We start from the raw sequence: 25,695 nt of genomic DNA, 5'->3' as shown, positions 1-25,695 counted from the left end.
CCAAGGCTTTTTGACCCCTGTTTAGAAGAGGACATATATAATTATGACCTTACTGAAGAAAAAATTCCACCAGTTAATGTAGAGGAAAATCCTTTCTCTAACGAAGAGGAACATGAGACCATTGAAGATGAGCCCATTGAGGGCTGAGGGGAGGACCCAGATATGGGTGACCCTCAACCATGGCAGTCCCCAGATCCACAAGACCCAAACCCAGATATTCTTGCTTTGGACTCTCCTCAAAACACCCCTACAAGAAATTCCTCTCCTATTGATGATCAGCTGACGTTTAACGTAATGTCACGTACGGCAGCTGAACACTTTAAAATTTCCACGGAAGAGGCAGCCTCTGAAGCCGACTTCATTGAAGATATACTCAAAGACAAGCCGCCAAACAGCCAGGCTATCCCTCTCCTCAGTTCGATTAAAAAATGCCTGGCTCCCTCCGTGACAACACTTGCTCTCACAAGAGATGTAAACCCAAGAATTGAAAAACTCTTTCACCCTTCTCCCTCAGATCCTCTATATATTAGAGGTAATTCCACCCCAGATTCTTTGGTAGTCACTACCACAAGAAAAAGAGCAGGGGTCCCTTTCTCAACCCGCGAGGCACCCCTGACAAAGAAGGGAAAAGACTTTATGCCCTGGGTAAGAAGGTTACCACAGCAGCAGCGTACTCTACGCGTATTGCCAATAGCACCACTTTATTGGCCAGTTACGCAGATGCGCAATGGGCTTTAATACAGGAAGGCCTACAAGAGGCTCCGGAACCTCTATGAACCCGTCTCCTTACCACAGTCTCTGAGGGTAGGCAAGTTAACCAAAGCATTTTAAAGAACACTTTGGATTCTGCCGAGACGGCCAGTCGAGCCCTCGCTCAGGGCATTCTCCTCAAAAGACATGCATGACTTCGAAACTCGGGGTTTGAACCTGAAACGCAAGCGTCGCTTATAAACAGACCTGTGGAGGAATCCAACTTGTTTGGGAAGGCGGTCGAAAAAGGAACATGACACCCTAAAGAGTCTGGATCAAATTACTCTGAGACCCTCCACAAGGCGAGGATTTGGAAACAGAAGGTTTTCTCGTGACCAACGCTTCACTCATCAACAATACTCTTCAGGAAACAACTGGAACTCTCCACAGGGGACCACCACTTACACCACCCCGTACACCCAAAGGGGACAGCGCCGTGGTAAAGGAAGGGGCAGGAACCCTACCCCCAGAGGTTCTCCTGCCTCAGGTTCCAAATGACTCGAAGAATCGGGTCCCCTTCCATGCCTCTCCGGTCGGGGGCTGACTGACATCTTTCCTTCAGGCATGGGAGGGAATAACCACGGACCAGTGGGTGCTAAAGACCATAGCCCACGGGCACTGTGTAGAGTTCAACCGGTCCCCAAAATTCAGACCTCCACGACAACGAAGACTAACACCAGAACATCTTTGCATACTTCAAGTCGAAATACTGGAACAAAAAGGAGCCATAGAGATCGTACCTCTATCACAGGTAAAGGAAGGTATTTATTCAGTGTACTTCCTTGTACCCAAAAAAGGATCTAACCATGCGTCCTGTTCTAGATCTGCACCCAGCGAACAAATTGGTAAAACCACAAAAGTTCTGCATGGTCACCCTGCAGGAAGTAATTCCCCTGCTCACACAGGGGGATTACATGGCAACTCTGGTTATGAAAGATGCATACTTTCATATTTCGATGTTGCCAGCGCACAGAAAGTACCTCAGATTTATGATGGAGAACAAACATTATCAGTTCAAGGTACTACCCTTTGGCATAGCATCTGCACCAAGGGTATTTACAAAGGTACTAGCAGTAGCAGCAGCACACATGTGCAGGCAATCCATTCCAGTATATCCTTACCTCGACGACTGGCTCCTAACAGGGGACTCTTACGAGACGTGTCTGTCAAATACCCAAAAGACGATAGATCTTTTATTCAGTCTGGGATTCTCTATCAATGAGAAAAAATCCAGCTTAGACCCCAGTCAAGTCAAACAATTCCTAGGGGCTCTAATTCGAACAAAGGACGGCCTCGTCTTCCCCTCCAACGAGAGGGTTCAAAACATGTTATTTCAAATCCCTCACTATGTATCCAGTCGAGAGGTAACAGTACGCAAGGCCATGCGTCTGCTAGGAATGATGGTGTCATGTATCCACTTAGTTCCTCACGCGCGCCTGCGCATGCGCCCAATGCAAGAGTGGCTAAGCAACCAGTGGTGTCAGGCCAACGGACAGAGGGACGATTTAGTAGTAGTCTTGCCGGCCCAAGTTCTCTCGCTGTGGTGGTGGTCGAGGGGAAAACCTCTTGAAAGGGAAATCCTTTGCACCCCCGCAGTGGAAGCCACTCTAACTATAGACGCCTCCCTTACAGGGTGGGGAGCCCACCTGCTTCGGCAAACGGCAAGCAGAGTCTGGTCATCAGATATAGCGTCCAACCACTTAAACCTGCTGGAACTGCTGGCAGTGTTCAAAGCACTAAAAGCTTTCGAAACACAACTCCAGGGAAAGATGATCCTAATCCTCACAGACAGCACCACGGCCATGTACTATCTGAACAAACAAGGGGGCACTCATTCTCCAGTGCTATCCAAACTGTCTCAGAACATTTGGAAGTGGTCTCTCAAATGCAACATGTTCCTGTTATCACAACATGTTCCAGGGGAACTCAATCTTCTGGCAGACATACTCAGCAGAGACTTTCCGTGTCCCAGGGAGTACGAATGGCGTTTACACAGAGACATTGTCGCCAACGTTTTCCCACAATGGGGTTTTCCAGAGATCGATTTGTTCGCAACCCCAGAAAATGCCCAATGCCAAGATCACGCCTCCAGGTACCCCCAGAACTGCTCCAAGGAGAACAGACTCTGGATAACATGATCAGGGAAATTTGTCTACGTTTCCCCCCCCAACTCCCCTTCTCAACAAGATCGTGCACAAGATGCACCAGGAACCAGTCACGATGAAATTGGTGGCCCCCATGTGGGCCCGCCAACCCTGGTTCACTCATCTGATGGAGATGTCCCTATCTCCTCCAGTCAAACTGCCTTGCCCGTACCACATGTTGTCGCAAGACAAAGGGGAGACGCTTCACCCATGCCCACAGACATTGAATTTAGCAGCCTGGCTCCTGAGGTCATAGCATTTGGACACCTGCAGCTCCCTCAAAGATGTATGAACATCCTCAGGGAGGCAAGGAATCCTAACATTAGATATTGCTATTCTAGTAAATGGAAACGGTTTGTCATCTGGTGTAACTCAAAGAGCATCAACCCAATCGACTGCTCTGCCACTCACATTATCTTATACCTAACTCACTTACTTGATTCAGGACTAGTCTTCAACTCAATAAAGGTGCAACTAGCTGCAATTTCAGCATACACAACATCACAACAGAAGGTTTCATGGTGGAAGATACCAGTGATTATGGCTTTCATGGAAGGAGTAAAAAGAATTCACCCTCCCATTTCTAACCCGGCTCCCGAATGGGACCTAAATGTGGCGTTAACTAGGCTGATGGGAGCTCCTTTCGAGCCCATGCACAAAGCAAGTCTTAAAAACCTCACCCTCAAGACTGCTTTTTCAATAGCGATTACCTCCATTAGGAGGGTAAGTGAACTACAGACACTCTCTATTCTAGATCCCTTTGTAACAGTTCACAAAGATAAGGTGTTTTGCACACTCAACCTAGATTTGCGGCCAAATTCATTTCCAAGTTCCATGTGAACCAGTCAATAGAGCTACCAACGTTTTTTCAAAATCCTTCAAGCCTGGGGGAAAGAACCCTGCACACACTGGATGTACGCAGAGCTGTCATGTTCTATATGGAAAGAACTCCTCCACTAAGGAAAACTAATCAGTTTTTTGTGTCGGTGGCCACAGGAAAAGAAGGAGACGCAGTCTCCAGATCCACTATTTCTAGATGTATTGTCAATTGCATTACACTCTACTACAATCTTGCTAAGAGAGAACTGCCCTTCAAGCCTAGAGCACATTCCACTCGAGGCACTGGGGCTTCCATAGCATTCATTGCAAATGTTCCCCTTGAGTCCATTTGCAAAGCAGCAACCTGGAGTTCGGTACACACCTTTACAAAACACTATTGCCTAGATACTCATTCTAGATCTGATTCTCAGGTGGGACAAGCAGTATTAAGACATCTTTTCACTACTGTTCCTTCTCACAACCCACCTCCAACTCTAGGTACTGCTCTCTAGTATATGCACAGCATAAGATTCTACGCAGATTGACAAACATCAGAAGACATGCATTACATACTGTAAAAGCATTTCTGATAGTTGTATCTGCTTAGATTCACATGCGCCCACCCTTCCTCCCCGCTCGGATGGAAGGAACATAGACGTATTTCTACTTTCTCTCTCTTTTCTGTACTCACGATAGTCATAAGGCTCCCTCTTGGCAGAAACAATACAATCGGAGGGACCTCGACATGTGAGGGATCTTGGGTAGACTACACGTCAGGTAGGGATAGTGTTACAGACACGCCCATGTCGCCGTCCCCTTTCAATTCTCGAAAGACAAGATGCAATACTCCGTGGTTACCACTGGATGTCGGACGGACTATGCACAACATGTGAATCTAAGCAGATACAACCATCAGAAATGCTTTTATGGTAAGTAATGCATGTCATGCTCCTCCTCAGGTGGGGGATTTCTCTTGGAGGGCGTGGCTTTCCCTCGGATAAGTGGCACACTGGGTCGTCTGTGAGTGGGAAGCTCATATTGGACCAGGCTGCTCCTCCCAAGGAGCTCCTCGCAGGGGCATCTCAGGGATGCTTCGACCCCACAACATTTGTGGACGCTTGCCTCCTGTTCAAGTGAGGGGGGTGCCTGTTTGTGGGTATTGAATTGCTGGGTTGGGAGCATCTTGCCATTCCATGACTTTAGTGCACCGATCCTGAATAAGAGGTATGGGCTGTAAGCAGCAGTGAGCCAGCTCTAGGGGGGCAGACTGGGCTGTTGGTCAGGGGAGTGGGCTGTTGCCTGATGACCCTCTGGGAAGTGTTGCATCGTGGGCCACTTGGCAGTCGGTCGTTTCCTATTTAGGAAGGTAGGTGGGGGTTGTTTGGATCCTTTTTTGCTGGGGCAGGAGAGTTGGTTTGGGGCCTTTATCGCTGCCAGTGCTTGGGATATTAAAGGGAGTGATGAATGTGGGCAACAAAGGTAAGTGGAGGGTAGGCCGGCATGGGAGGCAGCATCGGATGGGGTCGTCATGGCAAGTGCGGGGTAAGCGGGTACTAAGGTTAGGAAAGGGGGTGGGAGGCGAGCTGGTGGAAGACAGGTATAGGGGGAGATTACCAGAGAGGTAGTACCCAGGCACATGTGGAACAATCTGGAAAAAAGGGCATATGGGGCAGGTGGTGAGATGGGGGGGAAGAAAGCGGGGGAAATAGCATGGGCAGAGGTGGAGGGTTTGGGTGTCCCCCCATGACGGAGAGCAAGGGGGATGTTAACGTGGGAAGTTCAAATATGTAATGGCTGTTGGCCAAGGCAGGGCAGTTCATCCAGGGGGCGCAAGTATGGGGTAGTTTGTCGACGACTGCTTTGTCAGTGTCACAGGATGCGCGTGAAGTGGGTAGGAGTCTGTTAACACGTGTGCTCAGTGCTTCAGGAATTTGGGAGCAAACTGGTAGGGGGAGGGGGAATGGTGAAGGTGGGGCAGAGTTTTAGAAAATGGCATTGTAGGGGGGACAGCGTGGGTCTCAAGGGAGAACAGAGGCTGATGGAATGGGGCACAGTAGTGCCTCTTATCATTGGTGGACAGTTTGGGGTGTCTGGAATTGGCAAACAAGGAAGAGGACGCACAGCATGCTGGATGCCACATACACAGCAAGACGCATCCTGCAGTTAAGGACAGACAAAATAGAATTCTGTTGTGGATGAGGAGATGTCAGGGACGAGTGGGCTTGGAGAGGAACTGTAATGGCACATAGTTGGGGGTGGGGAGGAAAGACGTGACCAGGATGGTGACCATGAGTGGGTGGAGATAGACACATGAGCAGATGGATAAGGGGAACACATGGCGGAATGGGGGATAATGTATGATGGTATCCTCTCTGTTGGAGGAGGTAGGTAAAAATTGACCTTGGTGATGAAAGTTGAGTAAGCAAATGTAGCGATTTGTCTTCCTTGGTGGACTGCGCAAAGAGGAATCTCAATAGAGAAATTAAGTTTTGTAGGATGTGGAATATTGAGGTGGTAGCGCACACTTGTGGAGACTGCCATGTTCTGGAAAGATGGGAATTCACTGATGGGTGATGAACGCATTCTAGGTATTGGCCCTCTTAGTGGACCTTAGGGAAGTTTTGTGAGAGCAAGGAAAGTGATCGAGAAGGGGCGGGCAGCATAAACTTCTAGGGATCGGGTGGGGGGCATGCATTTTGACCATGGAATTCTCAGCCCTTCTAGTTTAGAAAGTATATGTGGTTATATTTGGCAATGGATTGGTTGGTTCTGTTCTGATAGACTGGATTAGTTAGTGTGCGCATAGCATGAGGCAAACGGAAGAGGACTTGGGGGCTTATGGACCTTGGATGTAAAGGGGTTGGGTAATGGATTTTAACCTGGCTGTGACCGTGGAAGATTGGGCCAATGAATGAGGTGGGCACAAGAAGAGTGGGCAGTAAGATGGGGGCAAGGGGTGCGTTAAGGGTAGTGGATATAGAGGCACTGAGGGCAGGTTAGCAATTTCTGTGAGTTCAGACCCGTCACATTACAGCAACCTTTTCCACACAATTTGGAGGTACGTAGCGCCCAACTTCATCTGGAGTCCTCTGAATTCAGTAAAATGAAATGCATTACAACAAAAGGGGACAAAAAAGAATATGAAAGCGATTTCATGTTTTTGAAAGATTGGGCCTAATTTCTCGTAAGCTTTAGTTTCATTGAAGTAGAAGACAAACATTGAAACAAAACAAAGTGGGAAAGACTAGCATTAAGTAACTACTGCAATGGAATGGTTTCCCCAATTCAGGGCCTGCGACAGAGACAAGGAAGCACCGAGGCAAATGGCTTGTTTCACAGGGACGGAAAGGCCAGTGACACAAGGCTACGCAAGGTCATTTCTGCCTGCCTGTGTCCGAACCATGGTCAGGCAGAGCCGACATTAAGCTCAGAAAGGACGCTGGGAAAAGAAAACGACCTCCCTGGGCCGCTTCACCAAACCAATGCCAATAAAAAAATGAACTACAGCCATGGCAAAATCACATCGAACGAGGAGAGCAAAACATTGATGGGCCTGGTATCAATAGCCCGCCATTTAATAAGAAAGAACAATGCTAATGACTCTGAGGTAGTGCTGGAATGTAAAGTGAACCCTTAGCCACATTTAGCTGGAATTGGGGAGGAGGCCAACATCCCCACCCCCACATTTAAGACAGGTAAAGCGTCATAATGATTTTCCTCTTTAAGGTAGATGATAGTCGACTGTGGATATCTAAACTTGACTTCTAAAGATGTCTTTTCAACACGCTGTTCCCAGCATTAAAAAAAGAAAATGCCTGCACAGCATGTTCCCGAGTGGAATTAGCTTTATTTTCCATTTTGAAAACATGTGAGCTGCCTGTCTTAATGGCTAAAGCAGGCACCGATTCTATCGGTGATATTCCGGTTTGCTGAATGAACTTCTCCCACATGTATAACCCATTTACAAATTACAACCTGCTGAAGATCCCCCACTTTCCCTGGAGGTCGAGGGCTGCCATATCTATTGACTCACTAATGATAGATGTTCTGGAACAACGCATTGATTTTTATGTGGGTGTTTAAGTCTTATACCAGCTAAGGGTCAGCTATTAGGTTGCACAGGACATTTCTGCTACTGGAAAATGCAGTTTGTGCCATCAAATACGCAAATGCACTTCTGTAGGCCGTTCATTAAAAATAAAATTGGTTTCAGTCATTATTTTTTTCAGACAAGCTTCACCATTTCCCAAGGAAGTTTCTAAATAGCATAAGATGTGTATTGGTAGAGCGCACGTTCACCCCCGAGAGGGACATCTAGGCGCTATTGACAGATAACAGATGTTTATTGTTACCCAACTTAATGGTACTCATTTTATCGACCTCGGAAGGATGAAGAGGCCTGCATTGTTGCACCATGCCTGGCAAGTTAATTGCCATTGTTAGGCAGGTACATTGTGTTGTGCTTGTTGTTCACCACTGTCCTTAGGATATATACTCACATCTTAAACAGGTGCCCCCTGTATGCAGATAGCTGGGAGCTATTGAACTCCTAGTTGTAGCCTAGCATAAGCTTGACAGAAAGCTTGACTGCTATGAGGAGCTACTTTTGACTCCGCAGGCCAGCTGGTGCCATGGAAATATACCCGTGTGTCATTGACTCTGTGTGTTTGGAATCTGCCTTAGGGTGGATTGTGAAACCATAAGAAGACATTAAAAAAATCACTGATCCCATGTAATTGGCAAACACGTTATATTCTGCTCACTGTTAGATTGTCACTATAGTCTGCTCACTTTTAGATTGTCACTATATTCTGCCCACTGTTAGATTGTCACTATATTCTGCCCACTGTTAGTTTGTCACTATAGTCTGCTCACTTTTAGATTGTCACTATATTCTGCCCACTGTTAGATTGTCACTATAGTCTGCTCACTTTTTGATTGTCACTATAGTCTGCTCACTGTTAGATTGTCACTATATTCTGCCCACTGTTAGATTGTCACTATAGTCTGCTCACTTTTAGATTGTCACTATATTCTGCTCACTTTTAGATTGTCACTATATTCTGCTCACTGTTAGATTGTCACCATAGTCTGCTCACTGTTAGATTGTCACTATATTCTGCCCACTGTTAGATTGTCACTATAGTCTGCTCACTTTTAGATTGTCACTATATTCTGCTCACTGTTAGATTGTCACTATATTCTGCCCACTGTTAGATTGTCACTATAGTCTGCTTACTTTTAGATTGTCACTATAGTCTGCTCACTGTTAGATTGTCACTATATTCTGCCCACTGTTAGATTGTCACTATAGTCTGCTTACTTTTAGATTGTCACTATAGTCTGCTCACTGTTAGATTGTCACTATATTCTGCCCACTGTTAGATTGTCACTATAGTCTGCTTACTTTTAGATTGTCACTATATTCTGCTCACTGTTAGATTGTCACTATATTCTGCCCACTGTTAGATTGTCACTATAGTCTGCTCACTTTTAGATTGTCACTATATTCTGCTCACTGTTAGATTGTCATTATAGTCTGCTCACTGTTAGATTGTCACTATATTCTGCCCACTGTTAGATTGTCACTATAGTCTGCTCATTTTTAGATTGTCACTATATTCTGCTCACTTTTAGATTGTCACTATATTCTGCTCACTGTTAGATTGTCACCATAATCTGCTCACTGTTAGATTGTCACTATATTCTGCTCACTGTTAGATTGTCACTATATTCTGCTCACTGTTAGATTGTCAGGCACCTGCTTATGACATACTTATTTTGGTCATTGATACATCCTCCTTTACGCTGAAAAATGCTGAACGGATTCTGCTCCTCTCCATGCAGTGAACCATTTGGGGGTACATTCAAAGGGATAACTAGCATTTTGGAATATTCACTGTATTCTGAATATTAAAAGCAACGCTTAGAAATGTATGCAGACGACCAGCAGGGTTTGGGTTTGTGTTTGACAAACATCTAACAGTACTCAGGACTCCATACAACTGAAGAAGGAACCCACAATACTGTGTCGGGAGGAAGCAAACAGGATTGTGCTCCCTCAGTGCTCCGGCATTCTCCTTGTGAATACCTAGTCTAAGTCCCAACCCTCAGCGACACCTTAGTCTATATAGTGAGGCCCGGTGGATATGGGCAACAGAAAGGCTCAACCTAGCCTTTGTAAGCCTGAAACCTCCTGGCTTCCCTAAGATAATAACCTAAAGGTTGCATGGATTGGGGCAAATGAAACCTGCTCTTCAAAGGCTGTCCCTATTCTACTGCAACAAAGCAAATGTTCTTCAAAAAAGGTTCTTGTAACAGGTGCAGCTAGCCTTACCCGGACCTTCATACTCAGGGAATATACACCAGGGGTGTCTCTCTCTCTCTCTCTCTCTCTCTCTCTCTCTCTCCCTCTCTCCCTCTCCCTCTCCCTCTCTCCCTCTCCCTCTCTCCCTCTCCCTCTCGCCCTCTCTCTCTTTTTTCCGGCTCTGTCCATAGCAGCCCGCTACCTTCATAGGCGAGCCTAGGGAATTTGCAAATGTGCCACTTGGTTCTTCACCCACATAAAAAATATATATATATTTTCAGCTCTGTTGATATCGGCCCCCCAGATCAGATCCTGAAGCATGTGGTTCGCCAGATATGTTGGACTACAAGTCCCACAATCCCTATCATAGCTATGCTCACTGGGGTTGATGGGAGCTGTAGTCCAAAACCTCTGGAGAGCCAAAGGTTGCAGACTCCTCCTGTAGAAGTTCAGTTCCTTTTACTTGTGTGCCGAGGAAATCGTTTTCTGTTTACTCCCAACACTGTAAAAAGCTTTCCCTTGGAACGTCTCGCTTCCTCGATACCATGTGTGGTGTACTCAAAACCTTTTAAATGCCCTACTTTCCCCATAAACGAACTGTCTTTTTTCGTCACTGTGAACCTCACCTGGGAGTAGAGAACTATTATTTCAAGTAATTGTGTTCCTCATTTTGCACGTAGTATTTTCCTACTGTGACTGCTCCCTTTCGGATTTAGCCTTTGGTTCTGGCACAAGCACAGAGCGATGGCATTCCACAATGGCAGGACAGTCAACTTTTACTGCAGCCACACCTAAACTATTCTTAAGCCTGCAGCCTAGTTCCCCACAGTGAAAACAGTGGATGTAATGATTGCTGCCATCGCCTGTCACACACGAATCTATGAAATCAGATTTTATTTTGACATGCAATATTTTGCAGTAGTTTCAATAGCCTGCTGTTGGTCTGTAAAATTGTTAAGACTTTGAGTTCCAAAATGTTTTTGTGACAAATGGATTTTGGTAGGTCTGTGGAATTTTTAGTTTACGGAAGTATTTTGCGGGAAGTGGCTAAATGGTGCAATAATAAAATATGGTGCACTTCCTTTTGCAAATTCAAAATTCTCAATTATTGACAGCCTGTCTTTTACCCATCAAAGGGCTGTTTAAGCACTGCCAATCGGACTGTTGTCTAGATAATGAGAGCAGTGATATTGTCCATGTTCTGTATCATTCAGAGCATACATTAGTTTTCAAAATTGATTAGCAGCATTTGCTAATTGAATTAATCTTGATTAGTAGACACACCCATTTGATTAGCAATGCTGTACTAATATGTTTAATGTGACCAGAAGTTATTTGTACCCAAGACATAAAATGAACATCAATACAGATTATTGTATGCCGCTGAAGTAAGAGATTCGTGAGCTGAATCAGGCCTTGCTAATTCTTTAACATTTCGCTAGACCTGCAGGTCGAGTAACTTAGTTTACCTACTTGACCTAAGAGAAATGCACCTGACCCATGGCAACGGATGAGCACACATTTAAATGTGCTTTCTGTAAAATGGTGCATGTCGCCCCTTACCCACTTTATGTATGATTCACTTCTGCCACCGAAAGGCCAAATGTGCACAATGAAACCTTTGTTTCACATTTACTACAAAACAAGTAAATGTTTAAAAAAAGTTTAAATCATCCCCTGCAAATGGTACTCGCCCTTCATAAAATCTACTCACCTATGTGAGTAGGCGACTAGACTTTCCGAGCTCTGAATGAGTGCCTGTAAAATGTACAAGGTTAGCTGCATGATGAACACAGATAGGTAAAAAGTACTCTGAAAACAGTTTAGCCAGCTCTCTCCTGCAGATGCTAATATATAATGCAATCATAATCCTAGTGCGAAGCGAGCTCTGGAGGCTAACAGTGTATGGTATTGCAGGAGATCTGTAGATTTACAGACTGGTTGAACTATTGATCACTACTTTTCATAACTGTCTAGTTAGCTTTGTGTGTTCATTATGTAAGACGACAGAAGGTAAGAAGCTAAGCAGAGTGGATGGCGTAGCAGGCAGATAACTGGGATAGCTAGGTGTAATGTAGTTTGCATCCATCTCACTTTCAGGGTAGATGGTATAAATCAACATTGTGGTAAGCTAGAATGTCAAGGTGCATGGGATCAGCTCATGGGTTGAGCACCGATTGCACAAGTGTATGCAGCCAGCAGGTCACAGAACCAGGTTTGCCATCAAAAGCATTTTGCTGTGTGATTTTGTAAATTTTCAAAACTTTTCCCTCGTCAATGTGATGCATCTTCACCAACAAAATTAAATTGATTTATTTTATTGTTCAATTATAACACGCTTAATACCAACTAGTGGTTTCTAAGCGCGGGATCGGGATTCAAACTTGTGTTGCACTGCATTGTCTTGCTTCCAAGACAAACGCGTTGCTCCTGAGCTATCATTCCTCCCCTAAAATAAAGTTGACACTAAGATTTAGAGACACTAACCTAAACTTTACTGTAAAGCCTGGAGACAAAGCAGTGTTTTACAGTTGCAATACTGTAATTATGCATCATGCAACAACTTATATTTTAAGGAATCATTCCCTTTAAAAAAAAATAATAATAAAATATACTTGCCTTTGCCAGACAGGACATAGTTGGCTTAATAAAAGTATCACCCCGTTTTACTTCTGGTTTGCAATTATTTGAAAAAATTGAAATCTTGCCTAGCACACCCACACAGTCATTTAGCACTTAAGAGTGGAAAAGATGATTACTGGTGCACTCTCCCTCCACCCCATTAGTCCCTCTGAACGTGCAGTGAATCGAGAAAAGAGGGTGAAGAGAACCCTGGGGGCAAGAGAGGAATGCAGGTTGAGCTGTGCTTTCATTGAACAGGGTAACTTAAATAGCTAGCTTTGCTACACAAGTCTCAATTTAATTAGCAAACCTACAGAATTGCATAGCAAATTGCTATATGACACTGCTTATTTTATGCCTAGTCGTTAAATATCATTGTTATTGAGAAATACTTCTAAAACCTAGAACATCTGTGCTATTTTCACAATGGTAATGGACCAATTTTGATAGTTTTGGCAATCAGTGCTATAGAAAAATGATCAATGTAGCCCCCTCATTGCAATTGCAAGTACAGGGGTTGAAATTGGAATTTGTGGAGCAGGTGCTGTAAGTATCTCCTGGATTTCAGGCTACTATGGTCTAGGAGCTATTGTTTTCTCATGAACGAGTCCTCAAGATGGTGAACATTTAATGGATAACTTTAAACAAATGAGCGCATAACAAGACTCAAAGAAATGCAGAGATTGTAAACAATTCTGTTTTTGTCTCGCAATTTAACATTGAGAGGGGCACACCACAGTAGCCTAATCTAATCTGTGGCAGCTACACAAATATTCACACACCGTAAGCCCCTCTTTCTACAGGGTCTGACGTTAATTCATCGCAGTGTTTTTGTCGATAGTTCTTTTTGCCGAATTTCTTTTTTCTGAAATAACTCATTGAAAATTATAGTGGGTGGTGGGTAAGTGGGTACGTGTATATGAGGGTTGAGGGGCAGAAATAGTGTAACAATAATTTGGGAGTGGGAATTTTGAGGGGATCCCCCAAAAATAAGAAACTGCAATTTTCGATTCATTTTTTTCAAAGAAAAACAATTTGGCAAAAACCCCAACGATAAACTCACTGTCGATGAATTGAATAGAACCTTCTATTGTTCTGTTACTCTGTTTCGGTTGATTCGTCTGCCTCTTGCCATTCCTAATTGCATTCCTTTCTTTATTTCTCTTTCTTTCCTGTCTGCTCTTCTGCCGTGCCACTACCTCTTTCTTGTTTAGTCATTAGCCATCTTTGCCAGTACATCCATAACTCTGCCACTACATTAGTTTCTGTTAGGTATTAATCTATGATGCAGTTTCTTTCTTGCCGCAACATTTTTAAAACTCTGCCCATCTCTTTTCTGTGATGCCACCTTGCTCAGTATTCTCTTTTTTTCTCTCACTGCTCCTGCAAAATATGGAGCTCATATATAGCGGGTCAGAAATCTTTCATATGCGATGCAAACTGTAACCCACCTTGCTTTGATTGTCTTCGAGAGGTTTCCTAATGCACCTTTTATACACATTCCCAGAAACACAGTTAATGTCACTTAGGTTTGTATGTATGGCACCAGTTGGCTTGGAGAGTCAAACATATCTCCTCGTATCCACCCAGGCTCTCCTAGGCTATAGCTGGGAGCTAAACAGCTCATTGATTTCAGAGCCTCAAATATAGTGGATTGGCATCAGACACCCTTGTTCAGCTTTGTCTTGTTTTACCTTATATTGGTAATTTGGAGATTGGTGAATGTGCATCTGTTCGTAGCATGTTTGCACAGGTGGGGAATCTTTGAGCCGCTGGCCACTAGCCTCTAATTTAGCATCCCTTTTCCCGTTGTTTCAGTGTACGGTTGGCTAGGCAATCTGAAATCCCAGTCTTCAACAAAATACCCCGAGTCATGCCAACAGCCTGCCCTGAGTGAGAAACCCCTCAGATGAGTGGCACAGATACCATTCTTGCACTTCTACCTCCTTACTATCCGATGAGTCATGCTCTGCTTGACGTACGTGCACAGGAATATGGCTGACACTATGAAGGCAGGACTAAAAGCCTGTGCATTGGACTCTCACAATATCTACTCAACAGACTGCAAAGAGTCCAAAATGCAGCAGCCAGGTTGCTACTAAGGCTGCATAGAAACACCTTACCCCTGCCCTCTGCACAATCCACTGGCTCCTGGTCAAATGGAGGATTCTCCTCAAGCAGCCTGTAAGCATTGTGCTCTGCACCGTCTATGCAAAGGGTATCTGAACTGGTTCTGTATGAGGAAAAGCCATTCCTGTGATAGAGGACGGACATGTATGTTGCAGATGCGTCCAAAACTGCAGCATGAGTATTTTGTTCTAGGGGTCTGCAACCTTTGGCTCTCCAGATGTTTTGGACTACTAATCCCATCAGTACTAGCTAGCATAGTCAATGGTGTGGGATCTTGGGAGTTATAGTTTTCTCTGGACAACTTTGCATTCTCTCACCTGAAGTAACCTGAATCATCAAATCGTCCATGGCAAAAAGGCCAGTTTTACATAAGTTCAAACTAAGCAAACACCTTGTTAATAGAGGAGCTTCTGAGGGTGTAAGAAGCAATGAGAAAATAGCTGTGGGGGCTGAGTATTGTTTAAATAAAAGGTATTTTTTGAATGTGAACCCATAAAAACCTACCCAATTTAATGACGCACCAAACCCCCTGGAAAGGGCGGTTGATCTAGGAGCACGTTTTTACTCTAGACTGATCTCTGAACGGTAGGTCGGTGGGCGAATGTTTCCAGCACTGCCACAACCTCTTATTTAAAAGGCTGTTCTTGTTACTGGAGCATCACAAAGCTGATGTAATGGTATTTGGGCTTTGACAGAAAGTCCATTGATTGAAATGGCCCAACATGCAGCCATTGTTCTTGTACTTTGTTTCCCAAGCGATGACATTGTGAATACAGTCTCAAAAGCACTGCACAGGCACATCATGGGGGGTGTGAGGAGGAGCATAGGGGGAGGATGGGTGCATGGGTTTTGGAGGTATACGGGTACAATCTTTTCAATTTGTTAACTGATGCAAAAAGCAGCATAGTTAACAAAGCTGGATCCCCTGCATAGCCAACAAAATGCCAGCGAACGACACTTTGTACCCGGGTGGATGCAGTGCAAGCCAAGAAGGCGTGTCCTAGCGGAAGAAAACAATGGCCTGCTGTCACACAAATGACCTGCAGGAAGAGTATTGTGGGCAGACTGTGTTTTCTAATGCTTGTTCAGTGATGGCAATCAGGTGGCACTGAGAACATATATGGTAATTGAGACATGGAATCTGAGGAGGGACACGTAGTTTGTGGATGTTCTTTGGTTTTTACCCATCTAATGTCTACCCATGGACATGGAAATCTCCATGGCCATTCCCACCCACATCTTGCCCTTTCCCACTCAAAACACTCCCCCCGGCCTCCCTGGCTCTAGCTCTATAAAGCAACAACATCAAACTTTGTGCTGCATTGGGCTGTTATTCCTAAGCATACTTTCGGAGAGTTAATAGCTTGGCGAACCGGCTTGGAAAAAGCGTTGAGCCTATGAAACTTTGCGGGTGGTTCGACTTAGTTCAAAAGATTCAAACAATTTGAACTTGAGGGTCAAAACGATTCAAACTTTTGAACAGGAATTATAATCGATCGTATAGAATTTGTTTGACTCCGCCCAAATACAGATCTGTGGTAATGACAAATTCCTGAATACTGGGTCATTATCCTGGAATTCTGTATTACTGGTGGCTACGGAAATTATACAATAGGGACCCAAACAAGGCAAATGTAAAAAGCTCAGAGGATGCACTTTTTTCATATGCATTCATTTTAGAAATGCACAGAAAATAATTCAATAAAATAAATGAAATAAGGTGACCTGCGCATTTCGTGGAGGCTGTGCTGCATAGCCAATGATGCACTGGCTTTTGCATACATTAGCAGGGCCAGTCATAGTGAAATGTTAAAAAAAAGCATTTCTGGGCCTGCTTGAGGGGTAAAAATGGAAGTGTGCTAGCTATGATTTGAAATGATTGGTTGTTTATAACGCGCTTAATACCCAGAGCTTTCTAAGCGTGGACCCGGGGATCGAACCCGTGTTGCTCCATTTCATCTTGCTTCCAAGGCGAGCAAGTTGCCCCTGAGCTATCCTCCCGGTTTATAACACTGCTGTTCCATTTAAAAGAAAAGTAACGAAAGGGATGTCAGTGACTATGCGCAGCATTGCACCTCCTCCTCTGCCTATTCCAAAAAGGACAGGGGAATGTGACTATTTTCTGCACATTTGAAAAAGCATTCCGTTTGTGAATTCGGGATGTGCTTTCAAATGCAAAAAACCCACGCCCTTATTGGTGCAAAGGGGGCGAGCAAGGGCATCTGAATGTGTCCATCTTTGTTTACAGGTATTCTATAGGCATTGGCCTGTCACTGAAATCAAATGCCCACGTACCAGCACCATTTCCCAGCTGTCGGCCATTTCATGGCCAGGTATTACCATTATGGCATTTCCTGGCAAAAGCCTATGCCATGCCTACACAAAAGCCATAATTATTGGTTTTTCCAATCCTTTTATTTGTAGTATTCACAAAAGCGTCGTTGGGTTCAATCGTGCATGTGCGTGTTTGTAAGAAATAACAGCCCTTATATTCATTAATGTGCATTCTTGAAAAGTATGCAGGGTAAACTTAAGGTTTTGTGGAACACATTAACCGATTAAACTGGACTACCCATGAAACTGAGCTGTCAGTCTACAGTTTCCCACACATTCACTAAATGTCCTTTCTTTATTTCTTTTAGGGCCTGCAGAGGTTCCCATGATGTCGCCCAATGGATCCATTCCTCCCATCCATGTGCCTCCTGGGTACATCTCCCAGGTTGGTTTTCTGGAAAACAATGTTTTTGCCTGTGTAAAAGTTGTAAAGTTTAAAGTTGTAAGACAACGTTTCTTACCTTTTTTGCTTTCTTCGTATCTCTTGCCTATTTCCAGTCTTTAGATCTTGTTTGCTGTATAATTTCCCGCCACCTGTGTTATGTTGTCAGTAAGGATGTTTTTTTCATGGGAAAGTGCCATATGATCTTATACCGCCTGCTGACCCCACTTTTGACCTCTGCATTTAAAGTTCACCCCCACCCCCTTTACCCTCCTCACATCCCCAATGTTTTTCATTTTGTTTTCACCTCTAACCCGGACTGCACCGATTCTGCAGGTGCTTTCTCCTCTCTAGAGGACTTCTATTAACTCCACCTTTGGTGCTTCACATGTTTATTTGGTAGTTGTTGACCATATTTAGTGAATCATTTAGGAACAACATTTTTACATCCCTAATAAAGAAAAAAAGGGAAGAATAGAATCGGAAACCTGCGATTTTAATCTTGTGAATTAGGTTTATTGCATTTTGAATGTTTTCATTTTTTTTCTCTTTAAAATCTGGATTTGTGAATATAGGGCCCTTGAAATGACGCAGGAGGTTTGACACGATGTGATATTTGATGGTTTGTTTTTTGAAAATTAAGTTTTGATTGCAGTTTCTCATTTGCTTACCATTGCTAATGGTTTGTGTTTATATTTTCTAAATGTTTACATTAAAAGTTTTCGATTTGAGATGCATTATACATACGTAATTCACCATCTCCATGAAGGATCATTTGTTTAGTATTTGTCTCAATTCATTATCAAAACAATTTTCATTGATTTAACTAAACTTAAAATGGGACATCAGCGCTCTGAAGGATTTGCAAAAATCGTGAAAATGTCCTCCTTAGTTTGTAGATTGACAAGTGTGTCCCTGTCTTCAGTTTGTTCACCTTCTCCGATCTTCGACTTTCATTCCTACTCAGATCACATTCCAAAGCAGAGATGAGACTGGGAAGCGACCATCTGCTTTTCAATTGTGCAAATTTAGCCAATTAGACCAGTTGGTTACATTTGAATCAAATAATTCTATTGATCTTTGTTGACTCATGGAATAGTACGAATATTATGGAAGTTGTTCTTTTAACCCATGCCCTACAAATAGTCTTGATTTACCACGAGGCGTTTATATAAATCTTACATTTTGGAGTGCAGTAAGTCCTGTGTTCCACCCCCCAAAGTTCTTGGAACCCCCATGGAAAGCATTTCTTTTAGGCCCGGCACTCCGGGCCGCTAGAGAAGGGAACGGAAGGGTAGAAGGAGGTAAAATGTTATGTTTCACACATGAAAGTTCTGGGTGGACGGGACACTGGCGGTCATGTCACTAGTGGTTTATTATCGTCATACATTTGTCAAAACTCTATATTGTAATAAATGCTCCAGTATTATTCTGATGAAGCTTCAATTTCTGCCATGTTAAGGGCACCTTTAATGATCCTACGTTGGCTCATAGCATCTTCCGACATCTGATTACTGCTCTACAATGTGCGTGAATGCTTTTCCTTTTACTTTTTGGTAGATCATGATAACCTAAGGTTTTGGGAGATTGGAGAACTGGTGGCGTGTGTTCAGAAGCGCGGAAAGTGAAATGTTAAGCTCTTTCTTAAGGGATTTCACATTTTCCTCATTGCTCAGATCCGCAGGAAGGGGCTCCCATAGGTAGAAAAGACGATTTCCTTATAGTAAATGTCCCCACACCCCCCAGATAATCTATTCCTTCTAGACTATGATTGCTTCTAAGCTGGCAGACTGCAGATTTCTATCTGGGGTCAGAAGATGCTTTGTGTTTACTAAAAAGGCACAAAGAGCAGGTCCAAGCTACGCCTGCATCACGTTAAAACCTACTATTGGATGTGGTATTCATAGAGAACCATGTCCTGAACAGGCATAACTAGCCTCTCTCCGAACTGAAAACTGAAACACATCCTATTCATAAAGGTAACACACCATGTGTGCTTAATGGAACACATGGTTTCATAATGCAGATATTACACCAAGTGCCAATGAGAAAAAAGGTTTTTAAAAGTACTGAAATCTAAATCCGTTTGTCTGTTGAAAATACTCTTCTGAATCTGCTTAGAATCACATGCTGTGCATATGGTCCGACATTTAGTGGTAATCAACGAGTATTGCATCTTTTTTTCAAAGATCGAAAAGGGATGTCGACATGGGCATGACTGTAACACTATCCCTAATATGACATTTAGTGTAACCAAAATCCTTCACGCGTCGACGTCCCACCAGATATTTCTTTTCCTCCTAAATAGTCGGTTGCACATAATGCAGAGCTTGTAAGAGTTTTATATTGCTGATCCTGTTCTTCGGCAGTCGCTTGCCTTCGACTACTTGACAGCTGTTCGACACCTGGTCCTGTCTGCCGACGATCCTGCCGACGATCCATCCTTGACTGCTCAGCGACTGTTTTCCATGTGTCCACGGCTTCTGGCATGTCCTTTACAGTAAGGAGAGTGGAGCCCTGTTCATACGGACTTGTCTCAAGAATGCCTTTTCTTTACTCCTTCTCTTCCCTTTCCTTTGGTCTGGCTGTTGTTTTCCTCTGCTATGGAGAGGGCACCCTTTAAATTCTGCCCATCTTGCAATGGCAAATGTCCTTGGAAGGACACCCATCACCAATGCAATCAGTGTCTCCCTAGTGATCACGATGAGCATCACTGTAAAGCCCGCAAACCTTTTTGACCTAAGACCTTGAAAGACAGCTGTACAAAATGGTGGGCGGCATGCACATGCAGGCAGAGAGTCACTCCCCCGCTGGCACCAGTGACCCCAATGAGGAGTATGTCGGCAGCCGCGCCTCCAATTCGGAGGCCGTTGACCTAACTGTGGAGCCCTCGTCCTCCCACGTGTCCGTCCTCGGCCTGACAAGCTTGCCACCAGCACTGCTCTGGAGAAGTCACACCCTGGCAACAGGGACACAAACACGCACCACCTGCTCTGAAGCACACAACCCCTATGACAACCCCAAAGCTTCACTCAGCTCATCCATTGAGGAAAGTTTCTATGGCTGTGGGCTCGTCGGAGTCTTCGGCGGAGCCTTTCAGACCTTGGGGTTCGGCGCCCCTGGGCAAATGCCTGTGCGGCCTATGCATGGCGCTAAATCTTCTACTTTAACGGGTGCCTCCAATAAATCTACAGCCTCCAGCGCGGTAGCATCAAAATACGCGCCATTCATCAAAATTGCTCCCTAGGCCTCGGGAAAAGATTTCCAAAGCCAGTTCACACCACCCCCAGAAGGCCTCCAACTTTCCTGAGGACTATTCTCTGGCCTTTTCCCCTGTTTTCAATGCCCTGCAACAGGACCCAGCTCCATCTATGCAGCCCCCCCACCCCTCTACTGGTCCTTCAGACTCCTCTGAATGGAACAGGACACATTTGAAGCCTGTATGAATACGATGTCCGTATTCTCAGGCCAGTTTGATGACATATTGAAAAGACACAGGGCTGTTGATTCCTTTCCTGTTCGTTCCTCCAAAGTCACAGAGGTTCCACCCTCCAGGTACTCAGTTCACATCCCTGGAGGAAGCCCATCAGCACCCCCATAGAAATTTCTGATGTTTGTATCTGCTTTTATTCACATGTGCCGACCCTTCCTCCCCTCTTTGAGTAGACGGAACATAGACATCTCACACATTCTCTTTTCTGACCTCACTCATGCATTCTGTAAGGCTCCCTCACAACAGAAAAAAGCAACTGGTGTGACCTCGACGCGTGAAAAAAGATGCAATACTTTGCGATTGCCACTAGATGTCGAACTATATGCACAGCAGGTTAATCCAAGTAACCCAGGGTCATCGCGACGTGGACGCCTTGCTCACTGTGCTTCAGAGAGGCTCAGCTTCACCTCACCGAGGAGGCTCAACAAGACCAAAACATGTGTCTGGGTTTGCTGATGGCACTTTTGTTCAGAGGAGAATTGCCTATGCAAATGGATATTCGTTCTCTGTGAAAGGTACAGTGAGCTAAAACGTGGTTTTAGAAAGTGGGAACCTACCCAGAGAACAGGTTATTTGTATTTGTATTTATTTTATTTGTATAGCGCTCCAAACCCAGGGGTAGACGGGCGCTTTGGCTGTGTTTGTTCTCGGTAGAGGAGCTCCCAGACCTTTTGTTGAAATCCTCTTTATTAGTATATCTAAATGAAATCACAAAATCCTATTTCCTACAAATCGACTCGCCTACTGCCAGGAAACAGATCTCAAATTAAGTTTGCTGCTGCTTCCCCCAAAAAAGTTTAGTTGTAGATTTCCAGATAAAACCAATCAGCCTTATCACAGTCAATGCTGAGGTATCTAGCAAGCCACAGGCTGCAGACCCCTGCCCTATATCATTGCCGTCTACACTTCAATTGCTGCTTTTATGTCCTTTGGGTGATTGCCACAGTGGGTGCTACTGAAGCCCCAGGTGCTTGTGACAGCATCCGGTGTGTGCAACATAATATGATATGATAATTCATTTATAACGTGCCGGTACAGAAGTGTTTCTAGGCACGCCAAGCCAAGGGAGGGAGGACAGAAGGAGGACAAGACAAACAATCTTACTAGTCCTTGTGTCACTCAGATTGTGCCATGCGGGGGAAGGGAAAGGGAGGAGTGCAATCGGGCAGCAAAGCTCTGAGTAAGTGCGCAGCCAGTGCCGGGTAGAGGGAAGAGGAAAGTGCAATCATGGCAGCATTGCTCTGAGTAAGTGCGGCCATGGCAGCGCGGCTCTGGGTAAGTGCAAGGAGGCACTGGGTAAGTGCAAGGAGGCAGCGGACTGTAGGGGTTACAGTTAAAGTACCCTAAAAGTGTGGTAGGCCAGGAGGCAGTGCAGGGGTGACTGATCACCCAGTGATACTCTGAGGGTAGCCAAGCAACCAGTAGTTGCAGCAGACCGATAGGTCCGCAAGGGAGGGAGAGAGAGAAAGCAGAGGAGAAAAGGAAGGTATTGAGCTGCTAGCAGGACTTCAGGTGATCTGGCTCAATTTTGAGAGGGGCAGGGAGGCCATTCCAGAGGGAGATCTCCCACCCACTCTCTGCCTGGAGAAGCGTCTGACCCTCAGAGAGATGTAGCTGAGCGAATGGGCTCGAGAAGGAAGGCATTTTGGAAAAAAGAGTTGGATGTATTGCAGTCCCTGGCCCCAGAAAGCCTAGTAGGCGATGCAGAGGGTCTTGAACTTGATCCTTGCAGCCACCGAGAGCCAGTGGAGAGATTTCAGGACTGGAGTGATACTGTCCCTGGGCTTGAGGCCAAGGATAAGCCTGGTAGTCCTGTTCTGGATTAGTTGCAGAGGGTGGAGAGTAGAGGAAGGCAGATTGAGAAAGAGACTGTTGCAGTAGTCCAGCATAGAGGGAACTAGGGCTCTGGAGGCAGTGTGCTTCTGGGGGAAAGTGAGAAAAGGCAGAATACCTCTGAGGAGGTGCAGCTGGTAGTGGGCCTTGTTGACAAGGTCTGTGATGTGAGTAGAGAAGGAGAGAGTGGAGTCGAAGATGACCCCAAGTTTTTTTGCCTCCCAGGAAGGCAAAGGAAGAGGGCCCAAGGAGGGTGGTCAGAGAGAGAGAGAAAGCGGGAGCAGGGGTCCCAATGAGAAGGATCTCCATTTTACTGGCATTAAGACGGAGATCGTTGGAGACGCACCAATCCTGGATCGGGGATAGACAGTCAGAAATGAGCGAGAGAGGAGAGGAGGCTGAGGGGAACCGGAAGGAGAGCTGAATGTCATCCACATAACACTGAAAGTTAGAGGACAAGGTAGTGATCAGGGGGGCCAAAGGGGCCAAGTCAACATTGAAGAGCAAGGGTGAGAGGGTAGAGTCCTGGGGAACATTGCATGTGGAGAGAGAGGTGGTGGAGAGAACGGACCTAAGTTGGACCTGGGAGGGTCGGTCCAGGGGGAAGGAGGTCAGCCACTCCAGTGCCGGATCAGTAATGCCCAGGTTCTCACCAAGTCGATAGATCAGTATGGCGTGATTGACCATGTCGAAAGCAGAGGAAAGGTTGAGGACAGAAGGAAGGCTGGAGTCAAAATTAGAGAGAAGATCTTCACGGGTGTTCAGGAGAGCAGCTTTCATGCCTCTGGCTGCTCTGAAGCCAGACTGATGGTCATGGCGACAACCAACAGATTCAGTGTGGAGAGTAAGCTGGGAGGTGGCTAGATTTTCCAGAGTTTGCTAAGAAAAGGAGTGATGGAGATCGGGCGATAGTTTGCCAAGCAGGTAGGATCAGTAGAAGGCTTTTTAAGGGGGGGTGTACAAGCGAGTGCTTGAGGAGAGTGGGGAAAGATCCAGTGGTGAAAGAGTGATTGCAGAAATTGGCCAAGGGTGGGGTGAGAACGTCAATGTGGTCCTTGATGGTTCTGGAGGAGCAGGGAAGCACCTATTTGGAGGACACTTTCATAGATCGGACTTGTCTAGAAACATTGTCGGGTGTTATTTGAGAGAAAAAGGATAGAGGAGAAAGAGAGGCGGCCAGAGGGGGCGTCGAGAGAGGTAGAAGGAATGGAGGAGAGCGAGGACAGGATGTCCTGAGTTTTAGAGGTGAAATTAGAAGCCAATGCCGTACAGAGGGGCTGGGAGGGAACAGGAGAGGTGGAGGCTGCAGAAGGATCAGCCAGCTCCATGCAGATTTTAAAGAGTTTGGCCATGTTGTTTGTGGCCGCGGAGAGGTGGGCTTGGATGTGGACTCTCTTCTTCAACAGACAGAGAGTTTGTATTGCCTTTGGAGCAGGTTGCAGGCCAGTTTGTCAGAGTATGCACCCAAAGCCCTCCACTTCCTCTCAGCCACCCTGCACTTGTGTTTCAGGGTGGCGAGGTCGGAGTCATACCAAGAGTTGCACTTGGAAGTAGGCTTCAGACAGATTCTCATGGCCGGGGCAAGGATGTCCATTGTATTAGAGATAGAAAGATGCAGGTTAGGGATGGTTATGTCAGAGTGTGAGTGAGCCGCAGCAGTAGGAGGAGCAGTGAAAGTAGAGGCAAAGGCGTCTACTGACACACGCTTCATGGGTCGAATGACTGAGAAGGTAGGTGGCAGTGCTGAGGTGAGCTTTGCCTGGGGGACAGAGTTTCAAGTGAGAGGAAAGCAGACAGTGGTTGGTCCAAGAGAGAGGAGTGGTGAGAGGGTTAGAGAGGAGGATGTCTGAGGAGATGAGAACATCCAAGGTCTGTCCAGCAGAGTGTGTCGGTCCAGAGGGTAGAATGGAGAGAGAGAGAGAGTGTAGCTTAGGTGTGGAAGAGCCCTGAGGAGGGATTAGAAGCATCCAGGTGGATGTTGAGGTGTGCGAGGAGAAGTTGAGAGATAGAGGCAAAGAAAGAAGACGAGAGGTCCGCCCTCTCTGAGAGGAAGAGGGCAACCTGGCCAGGTGGCCTGTATATGGTGGGCGCAGTCAGAGAGAGGCCAGGAGAGATGAAGAGCCTGCAGACTAGACATTCAAAGGAGGAGTAGGCTTGCGTAGGAATGACAGAAGCAGGCACCCACTCAGGAAAGATCAGAGCTACTCCACCTCCGGGACAGTTGGTTCTGGGTTCAGAGTGGATCTTGCAGCCATTAGGGAGGACAGTGCCAGGTCTTGTGACAGAGCTGGCCGTGAACCATGTCTCGGTGAGAGCGAGGACATTCAGGTCAAGTTCTTCGAGGAGGCGGCAGATGTCAAAGGAGTGTTTGACAGCAGATGGAGAGTTGAGAGTAGCGATGTGGAACATGTTGTCACCTTTGAAAGACTTCTTTGGTGGGGTCCAGGCTAGAGGTATGCCTTGCGGAAGTGGTAGAGGGGCCAGCGAGTGGGCAGAAGTGGTAGAAGGAGGTTGCATAGTAGTCAAAGAGGAGGAGGTGGGAGCCAGAGAGGCGGCAGAAGAAGGGGGTGGCAGAGGAGCCAGAGATGTGCCAACAGGAATAGCAGAAGAAGGAAGGAAGTTGATAAGACGCAGGAGATGCCTATCGAAAAGGAGGAGATTGGGCTGAGGGCCCTGGACCAAGTCGGTGCCATTCAGATAGACATTAATGATGGTCTTGGAGGATTGGAAGGAGGCCAAAAGGACCTCCCACCGAGAGCCACCATTAATGGGAGAGGGGAAGAAAGGAGAGAGAAAAGAGTCCATATGAGGGCTCCGTAGGTCTGGAGAGGGCACAACAAAGAGGATGTCAGTGAGAGTCTGTCTGGAGGAAGCACTGATG

The 25,695-nt window shown here is 45.6% G+C and overlaps 1 protein-coding gene across 3 annotated transcripts in view; it reads left to right on the top strand.

The window, feature by feature from the left end:
* The window catches only part of FNDC3B (fibronectin type III domain containing 3B), a 796,261-nt gene that overhangs the window by 367,324 nt on the left and 403,242 nt on the right, over positions 1-25,695 (top strand). For all 3 annotated transcript variants that reach the window (XM_069618738.1, XM_069618739.1, XM_069618740.1), the window contains one exon: positions 17,415-17,491. In XM_069618738.1, the coding sequence (XP_069474839.1) occupies positions 17,415-17,491 (77 nt within the window). The remainder of the gene's footprint in view (positions 1-17,414; positions 17,492-25,695) is intronic.

Source organism: Ambystoma mexicanum, chromosome 10 (genome assembly GCF_040938575.1).
Source record: "Ambystoma mexicanum isolate Mex_15411 chromosome 10, UKY_AmexF1_1, whole genome shotgun sequence".
Lineage (NCBI taxonomy): Eukaryota > Metazoa > Chordata > Amphibia > Caudata > Ambystomatidae > Ambystoma > Ambystoma mexicanum.
This window is presented reverse-complemented; position numbering and strand designations above follow the sequence as displayed.